Raw genomic sequence first — 9,483 nt, 5'->3', positions numbered from 1 at the left:
GAGTCTTCCAACACCATCACCGTTGAGTTGAGGTCTTCTGGAGTCATCTCCAACACCATTTTTGTTGGGTTTTGGTCTTTTGGAGCCTCTTCTTCCATCTTTGATGGCGTTGGTGACACCAAAGAGTCCTCCAACACCATTTTTGTTGAGTTTTGGTGCTTTGAGCGCCCCCAAATTGGCGAACCTCTTGGCGCAGTGCCCGCAGCCGAAATCGCCCGTTTGGTGCGTCCCGGTGATCGCGACATGCCGGTACCAGAGCCGATAGCGGTGCCGATAGCGCCCGGTGATCGCGACATGCCGGTACTGGTGCCGGTACCAGTGCTGATACCGGTGCCGATAGCGCCTGGTGATCGCGACATGCCGGTACCGGTGCCGATAGCGGTGCCGATAGCGCCCGGTGATCGCGACATGCCGGTACCAGTGCTGATACCGGTGCCGATAGGGCCCGGTGGCCGCGACATGCCGGTACTGGTGCCGATACCGGTGCCGATAGGGCCCGGTGGTCGCGACATGCCGGTACCGGTGCCGGTACCGGCGCCGATACCGGTGCCGATATCTCCCGGTGGTCACGACGCACTGGTACCGGTGCCGATACTGGTGCCGATAGCGCCCGGTGATCGTGACATACCAATACCGGTGCCGATACCGGTGCTGGTATCTCCTGGTGATCACGACACGGCAATACCGGTGCCGATACCGGTGCCGATAACACCCGGTGATCGCAACACGCCGCTTCTGATGCCGATACCGGTGCCGATACCACCCGGTGCTCGTGACACACCGATACCAGCGCCGATACCGGTGCCGATACCAACGCTGACACCGCCTGGTGATCACGACACACCACTACCGGTGCCAATAACTCCCGGTGATCACGACATGCCGATATCGGTGCCGATACCGACGCCGATAACTCCTGGTGATCGCGACACGCCGATACCGGTGCCGATATTGATCCTGATAACTCCCGGTGATCACGACATGGCGATACCGGTGCCGATACCGGTGCCGATACCTCCTAGTGATCGCGACATGCCACTTCTGACGCCGATACCTCCTGGCGATCGTGACACACCACTTCTGACCCCGATAACGCCGCCGATACCTCCCAGTGATCACGACACACCACTTCCGACGCCGATACCGACGCCAAAACCTCCCGACGATCGCGACACACCGCTTCTGACCCCGATACCGGTGCCGATACCTCCCGGCGATCGCGACACACCACTTCTGACCCCGATACCGGTGCCGATACCGACGCCGATACCACCCGGCGATCGCGATACGCCGCTACCGTCGCCGATACCACCCCCCGACGCTCACGCCGTGCCGCGCCGCCCCCCCCGGTGCCCTCGCAGGTGAGCGCGCAGCGCCGTGGCGGCGCCGAAACTCTTGGGGCACGCCGGGCAGGCCAGGAGGCCGGGGGGGGGGCCCGCAGGAGGCCCCCCGGGAGGAAGAGGAGGATGAGGAGGATGAGGAGGAGGAGGAGGAGGAGGAGGAGGAAGGGCGGCGGGGCCGGCGGCCATCTTGAGGGGGGCGCCGGCGGCGTAGCCAAAATTTGACCAATCTCACGGCGGAGGGTGCGCCATTGAAAGGAAGGCTGGAAAGGAAGGGGTTAAGTTATTTTGGGGGGGTGGGGGCGCGGGGGGGGAGGGAAAGGGTTAAATTTTTTGGGGGGGGGGTCACGGGGGGTAAAATTTGGGGAGGGGGGTAAAATTTGGGGGGGGAGGGGGGGGGGATTTGGCTCGGAATTGGTTGGGGGGACCCTAAAAGGGGGTGGGGGGGGGGGAGGGAGATTGGGACCCCCCCCCAAAATTAATTGGGGGGCCCTAAAATGGGTTGGGGGGGGGAAAGGAGCTCGGGACCCCCCCAAAAATTAATTGGGGGGCCCTAAAATGGGTTGGGGGGGGGAAAGGAGCTCGGGACCCCCCCCAAATTGGGTCTGGGGGGTAAAGGACCCTCGGGACCCCCCCCCAAATTAATTGGGGACCCTAAAATGGGGTTGGGGGAGGGAAGGACCCTTGGGACCCCCCCCCCAATTAATTGGGGGACCCTAAAATGGGGTTGGGGGAGGGAATGGAGCTCAGGACCCCCCCCAAAATTAATTGGAGGACCCTAAAATGGGGCTGGGGGGGGAAAGGACCCTTGGGACCCCCCCCAAAATTAATTGGGGGGCCCTAAAAGGGGGCTGGGGGGGGAAAGGAGCTCGGGACCCCCCCCAAAATTGGGTTTGGGGGGGGGAGGACCCTCGGGACCCCCCCCCAAATTAATTGGGGGGCCCTAAAAGGGGTTGGGAGGGGGAAAGGAGCTCGGGACCCCCCCCAAATTGGGTCTGGGGGGTAAAGGACCCTCGGGACCCCCCCAAAATTAATTGGGGGACCCTAAAAGGGGTTGGGGGAGGGGCAGGACCCCGGGCCCCCCCCCAAATTAATTGGGGGACCCTAAAAGGGGGCTGGGGGGAGGGGCAGGACCCTGGGACCCCCCCCCAAATTAATTGGGGGGCCCTAAAAGGGGTTGGGGGGGGGAAAGGAGCTCGGGACCCCCCCCAAATTGGGTCTGGGGGGTAAAGGACCCTCGGGACCCCCCCCCCAAATTAATTGGGGGACCCTAAAAGGGGTTGGGGGAGGGGCAGGACCCCGGGACCCCCCCCCAGATTAATTGGGGGACCCTAAAAGGGGCTGGGGGGGGGGAAAGGAGCTCGGGACCCCCCCCAAAATTGGGTTTGGGGGGGGCAGGACCCTCGGGACCCCCCCCCAAATTAATTGGGGACCCTAAAAGGGGGCTGGGGGGAGGGGCAGGACCCTGGGACCCCCCCAATTCCCCCCCCCCAATCCAGTGCCCCCCCCCCCCCCGGGCCCCCCCCACCCCCCCGGATTTAACCCCGCCCCCTTTTTCCTTATAAGGCAACGCGGGGACCCCCCCGGACCCCCCCTCCCCCCCCCCCATTTCCCCCCCCTCCCCCCCCGCTTTTCCCCCCCCCTCCCCCCCCCCTTCACCTCCTTTTGTTGCCGCGAGACCGGAAGTGGACGCAAGCCCCGCCCCCTTTAACCCCGCCCCTTCCTCCCTCAAGCCCCGCCCCCTCCACCGGAAGCCCCTCCCCCCCCCCCCCCCCCCCTTTCCCAGGTCCTAGCGCCCGCCGCGGAGCCCCCCCAGGTAAGCGCCCCCCCCCCCCCCAACAAAAAACCCCAAAACCCCCCGAAATCACCCCAAAATCCCCCCCCCCGCTTCCCGTGGTGCACCGCGGGGCCCCCCCCCGCCTTCCTCGGCCCTTCCCGTGGTGCTTTGCGGCCCCCCCCTGCCTGCAGCCCCCCCCCAAATTCCAGCCCCCCCCCCCCCTTCCCTGCCCCCCCCCTCTTTTTTTACCCCCCCCCCCTTTTTTCAATCCCCCCCCCCCCGGCATTGCCCCCCCCTTCCCGTGGTGCATTGCGGCCCCCCCCCCCTTAATTACGACCCCCCCCTTAATTACGCCCCCCCCTTAATTACGACCCCTCCCTTAATTACGACCCTCCCCACTTAATTTGTGCCCCCCCCCCATTAATTTGGGCCCCCCCCCATTAATTTGCGCCCCCCCCATTAATTTGGGCCCCCCCCCCATTAATTTCGGCCCCTCCCCTTTAATTCGGGCCCCCCCCCTTTAATTTGTGCCCTCCCCATTAATTGGCGACCCCCCCTCTAATTGCGGCCCCCCCCTTAATTACAACCCCCCCACTTAATTTGCTACCCCCCCTTAATTTGTGGACCCCTCCCATTAATTTGGGCCCCCCCCTTAATTTGCAACCCCCCTTTAATTGGCGGCCCCCCCCCTTAATTGGTGCCCCCCCCCTTAATTACGACCCCCCCACGCTTATTTTGTGACCCCCCCTTTAATTTGTGACCCCCCCATTAATTGGCGACCCCCCCTTTAATTGCTCCCCCCCCTTAATTTGCGACCCCCCCACTTAATTTGTGGACCCTCCCCCATTAATTTGGGCCCCCCCCTTAATTTGTGACCCCCCCCCAATTAATTTATGGACCCCCCCCCTTAATTTGTGACCCCCCCCTTTAATTTGTGGCCCCCCCCCCTTAATTACAACCCCCCCACTTAATTTGCTACCCCCCCTTAATTTATGGACCCCCCCCATTAATTTGGGCCCCCCCCTTAATTTGCAACCCCCCCCCCTTAATTGTGACCCCCCCCCTTTAATTGCGACCCCCCCAACAGCACCCATGGGTGCAGAATAGGGGCGCCCCCCCCCCCCCCCTCACCCCCCCCCACCCAGCGCCGTGGTTTCTCCCCAGGGGGCCATGGAGGGGCGCCAAGATGGCGCCCGTGGGGGCCACCAAGATGGCCGCCGAGGTGGCACCCAAGGGACCCTCGACGGTGGCACCCATGGGGGCCACCAAGATGGCGCCCAAGGGGGCCACCAAGATGGCACCCATGGGGGCCACCAAGATGGCGCCCAAGGGACCCTCAACGATGGCACCCATGGGGGCCACCAAGATGGCGCCCAAGGGTGCGTCCAAGATGGCACCCAAGGGACCCTCAACGATGGCACCCACGGGGGCCACCGAGGTGATGGCCTTGGTGGCACCCATGGGGACGTCGACGATGGCACCCAAGGGACCCTCAACGACGTCACCCAACGGGAAGTCAGCGACGGCACCCATGGGGACCACCAATATGGCGCCCGAGGGACCCTCAGTGACGTCACCCATGGGGACGTCAACGATGGCACCCATGGGGGCCTCGGTGGCACCCAAGGGACCCTCAACGATGGCACCCAAGGGACCCTCAGTGACGCCACCCATGAAGATCTCAATGATGGCACCCAAGGGACCCTCAACGATGGCACCCATGGGGGCCTCGGTGGCACCCAAGGGACCCTCAGTGACGTCACCCATGGGGACCACCAAGATGTCACCCATGGGGACCTCGGTGACACCCAAGGGACCCTCAGTGACGTCACCCATCGGCAACTCAGTGACGTCACCCATGGGGGCCTCGGTGACACCCAAGGGACCCTCAATGATGTCACCCATGGGGACCTCGGTGGCACCCAAGGGACCCTCAACGATGACACCCAAGGGGACGTCCATGATGGCACCCAAGGGACCCTCAATGACGTCACCCAACAAGACCCCGATGACGTCACCCAACGGCGACTCAACGACGTCACCCATGGGGGCCACCAAGATGGCACCCAAGGGACCCTCAATGACGTCACCCAACAAGACCCCGATGACGTCACCCAACGGCGACTCAACGACGTCACCCATGGGGGCCACCAAGATGTCACCCATGGGGACCCCAATGACGTCACCCAACAAGACCCCGATGACGTCACCCATGGGGACCCCAATGATGTCACCCATGGGGGCCACCAAGGTGACACCCAAGGGACACTCAATGATGACACCCAACAAGACCCCAATGACGTCACCCAAGACCCCAATGACGTCACCCAAGACCCCAATGACGTCACCCATGGGGACCCCAACGTCCCCGTGTCCCCAACGCCCCCCCCCAAGCCGGGGCGCCGCTGCCGGTGGCCCCCCGGCGCCGAAGCCACCGGGGCCACCACCAGGTCCAGGAGCGCCACCAGCAGGGCCCGAGGGACCCCCGCGGGGCCACCTGCACCCATGGGTGCCACCACCAGGTCCCGTGGGGCCACCAAAGCGTCCGGAGATGCCACCGCCACCAGAGGGGCCACCACCCGGTCCCGTGGGGCCACCACCTCCAAAAGCACGCCGCGCGCGCCCGAAAGCCCCGGAGACACCACCAAAATCCCCCGAAATAGCACCAAAACCCCCCGGAATAGCACCAAAACCACCAGAGGTGTCACCAAAACCCCCGGAGGTGTCACCAAAACCCCCAGAAATGTCCCCAGAACCCCCAGAAATGTCCCCAAAAGCCTTGAAGACGCCACCGAACCCCTTGACGACGTCACCGGAACCCTCGGAGATGTCACCAAGACCCCAAGAGACGTCACCAAAACCCCCAGAAATGTCCCCAAAACCTCTGGAGATGTCACCAAGACCTCAAGAGACGTCACCAAGACCCCAAGAGATGCCACCAAAACCCCCAGAAATGTCCCCAAAACCCTTGAAGACGCCACCGAACCCCTTGAAGACGTCACCGAAACCCTTGGAGATGCCACCAAAACCCCCAGAAATGTCCCCAAAACCCTTCAAGACGTCACCAAAACCTCCAGAAATGTCACCAAAACCCCAAGAGATGTCACCAAAACCTCCAGAAATGTCACCAAAACCCTTCAAGACGCCACCAAACCCCTTGATGACGTCACCAAACCCCCCAGAAATGTCCCCAAAACCCTTGGAGATGTCACCAAACCCCTTGAAGACGTCACCAAACCCCTTGAAGATGCCACCAAACCCCTCGATGACCTCACCAAACCCCATGAAGACGCCACCAAACCCCTCGATGACCTCACCAAACCCCTCGATGACCTCACCAAACCCCTCGATGACCTCACCAACCCCCTCGATGACGTCACCAACCCCCTCGATGACGCCGCCACCGCCGCCCCGTGCTCCTCCTGCCCTCGCCCCTCTCCCCCTTTCCCCTGCGCCGCCTGCCCCAAATCCTACGGCACCCTCTCCAAGCTCGCCATCCACCAACGCGCCCACACCGGCGAACGCCCCTTTTCCTGCCCGGATTGCCCCAAATCCTTCGCCGACCCTTCGGTTTACCGCAAGCACCGGCGGGGCCACGCCGGCCTCCGCCCCCACCGCTGCGCCGCCTGCCCCAAAGCCTACGCCGAGCGCAAGGACCTCCGCAACCACCAGCGCAGCCACACCGGCGAGCGCCCCTTCCTCTGCGCCGAGTGCGGCAAGAGCTTCGGCCGCTCGTCCTCCCTCGCCTGCCACCAGCGCATCCACGCCCCCCGCAAGCCCTACGCCTGCGGCACCTGCGGCAAAGCCTTCACCCAGCTCTCCTCCTACCAGAGCCACCAGCGCGTCCACACCGGCGAGCGCCCCTTCCTCTGCCCCCAGTGCGGCCGCACCTTCGCCGACCCCTCCAGCTACCGGCGGCACCAGCGGGCCCACCAAGGGGTCAAGCCCTACGGCTGCGGGGAGTGCGGCAAAGCCTTCCGGCAGCCCGCCGACCTGGCCGTCCACCGGCGCACCCACACCGGCGAGCGGCCCTGGCGCTGCGGCGAGTGCGGCAAGAGCTTCGTGGCCTCCTGGGACCTCAAGAGGCACCGGCTGACCCACAGCGGCGAGCGGCCCTGGCGCTGCGGCGAGTGCGGGAAGGGCTTCGGCGAGCGGGCGGCGCTGGGCAAGCACCGCCGGACGCACTCGGGTGAGCGGCCCTACGCCTGCGGGCGCTGCGGGAAGGGCTTCGGCGGCGCCTCGGGGCTGCGCAAGCACGAGAGGACGCACGGGAAGAGGGAGGGGGGCCAGGAGGGGCGGCGGGGGGCGGCGGGGGCTAGCGCGGGGCGAGGTTTGGCCACCGAGGGGGGGGGAGGAGGCGGCGGGCGCGGTGTCGGGGTGCCGACGGGACGCAATATGGCCGCCGTTGGGCACGACGTGGCTGCCGGTGTTGGGCACGAGATGGGGACTCCGTCGAGCCACAATATGGCCGCCGTGGGCCAGGACATGGCTGCCGGTGTTGGGCACGATATGGGGACTCCATCGAGCCACAATATGGCCGCCGTCGGCCACGACATGGCCGCCGGTGTTGGGCACGAGATGGGGGCGCCGCCGGGCCACAATATGGCCGCCGTGGGCCACGACGTGGCCGCCGGACTCGGTCCCAACGTGGCCACCGGACTTGGGGTCAATATGGCCGCCGGACTTGCCCACAACATGGCCGCCGCGCCAGGAGCCATCATGGCCGCCGCCTCCGAGCACAACATGGCCGCCGCTGCTGCCGTCGGGGGACCCATGGACTGCGGGGGCCTCAACATGGCCGCCGCCTTTGGCGCTCCCAATATGGCTGCACCCAGCGTGGCCACGCCCAATATGGCTGCCCCCAGCGTGGCCACACCCAACATGGCCACCCCCATGGGAGGCCCCAACATGGCTGTCCTCGGGGCGGGCCCCAAGATGGCCGCCCCAATGGGAGGAGCCAATATGGCCGCCCCTATTGTGGCCACACCCAATATGGCCACCTCCAACATGGCCACACCCAATATGGCCGCTCCCAATATGGCCACCACGAACATGGCCACGCCCAATATGGCTGCCTGTAATATGGCCACACCCAACATGGCCGCCTCCAACATGGCCACACCCAATATGGCCACCACGAACACGGCCACGCCCAATATGGCCGCTCCCAACACACCCAACATGGCCACGCCCAGCATGGCCACACCCAACATGGCCGCCTCCAATATGGCCACCGCCAACATGACCACACCCAATATGGCCGCTCCCAACACACCCAACATGGCCGCCTCCAATATGGCCACACCCAATATGGCCACCACGAACATGGCCACGCCCAATATGGCCGCTCCCAACACCCCCACACCCAATATGGCTGCCTCCAACTTGGCCACGCCCAATATGGCCGCTCCCAACACACCCACACCCAACATGGCCGCCATGAACACGGCCACGCCCAACATGGCCGCCCCCATCACGGCCACCCCCAACATGGCCGCCCCCCTCCTCCCCGCCCCCCCCAACATGGCCGCCGGGGGGGCGTGCCCCGCAGGCCCCGCCCCCCCGGAGCCCCGCCCCTTCGGCTGCCCGCTCTGCCCCAAGCGCTTTGCAGCGAGGGCGGGGCTCCGCAAGCACCAGCGACGTCACGGCCACGCCCCCTCCCCGCAGGCCACGCCCCCCTCCACCCAAGGGGCGGAGCCTCACCCCGGCCCCGCCCCCTGATGATGGCTCCGAGAGGGGGCGGGGGCGCTCCTCCAAGCCCCGCCCTTCCTGGGACCGTAGGGGCGGGGCCTCCTGAGCCTTTCCTTATTTGGATGTGTGTGGGGGGGTGGGGTTGGGGGCGGGGCTTGCCGAGGCCACGCCCCCTCGGTGGTTGTTGGCAATAAAGGGGCCGAGCGGCGACGCAGCCTCGTCAATGGGGGGGGGGGGAGGGGACACGGGGGGGGGGGAGGGGGAGGGGACAGAGCCCGTGGGGGTCACGTGACCGAGGGGACAACACCCTGGGGACACCCCAAAGGGACCCGAGGGTGCTGGGGACACCCCCGAGGGGACAAAGTGACCGTGGGGGACACCCAAGGGGGCACCCAAGGGTGCCACTGCCCCAAGGGGACACCCAAGGGACCCACGTGTCCTGGTGCCACCACCCCAAGGTGACCCAAGTGACCAAGGTGCCACCACCCTGGGGTCCCCAAGGTGTCCAGATGCCACCACCCAAGGGACCCAAATGTCCTGGTGCCACCACCCCAGGTGACCAGGGTGCCACCACCCCAAGGGGACACCCAAGGGACCCACGTGTCCCAGTGCCACCACCCAAGGGACCCCAAGTGCCACCACCCCTGGGAACCACCCAAGGGACCCGAGTGTCCC

The 9,483-nt window shown here is 65.5% G+C and overlaps 1 protein-coding gene across 1 annotated transcript; it reads left to right on the top strand.

Moving 5' to 3' along the window:
* The first annotated feature begins 3,123 nt into the window (after positions 1-3,123).
* ZNF668 (zinc finger protein 668) lies at positions 3,124-9,016 on the top strand. The gene is made up of 2 exons (XM_084502250.1): positions 3,124-3,156; positions 4,282-9,016. Exon 2 carries the CDS (start codon positions 4,288-4,290, stop codon positions 8,836-8,838), a length of 4,551 nt encoding a protein of 1,516 aa, XP_084358376.1. The 5' UTR covers positions 3,124-3,156; positions 4,282-4,287; the 3' UTR covers positions 8,839-9,016.
* The last annotated feature ends 467 nt before the right edge of the window (positions 9,017-9,483 follow it).

Source organism: Aythya ferina (genome assembly GCF_964211825.1).
Source record: "Aythya ferina genome assembly, chromosome: 37".
Lineage (NCBI taxonomy): Eukaryota > Metazoa > Chordata > Aves > Anseriformes > Anatidae > Aythya > Aythya ferina.
The sequence above is the reverse complement of the archived record's forward strand: the minus strand, read 5'-3'. Positions and strand labels throughout refer to the sequence as shown.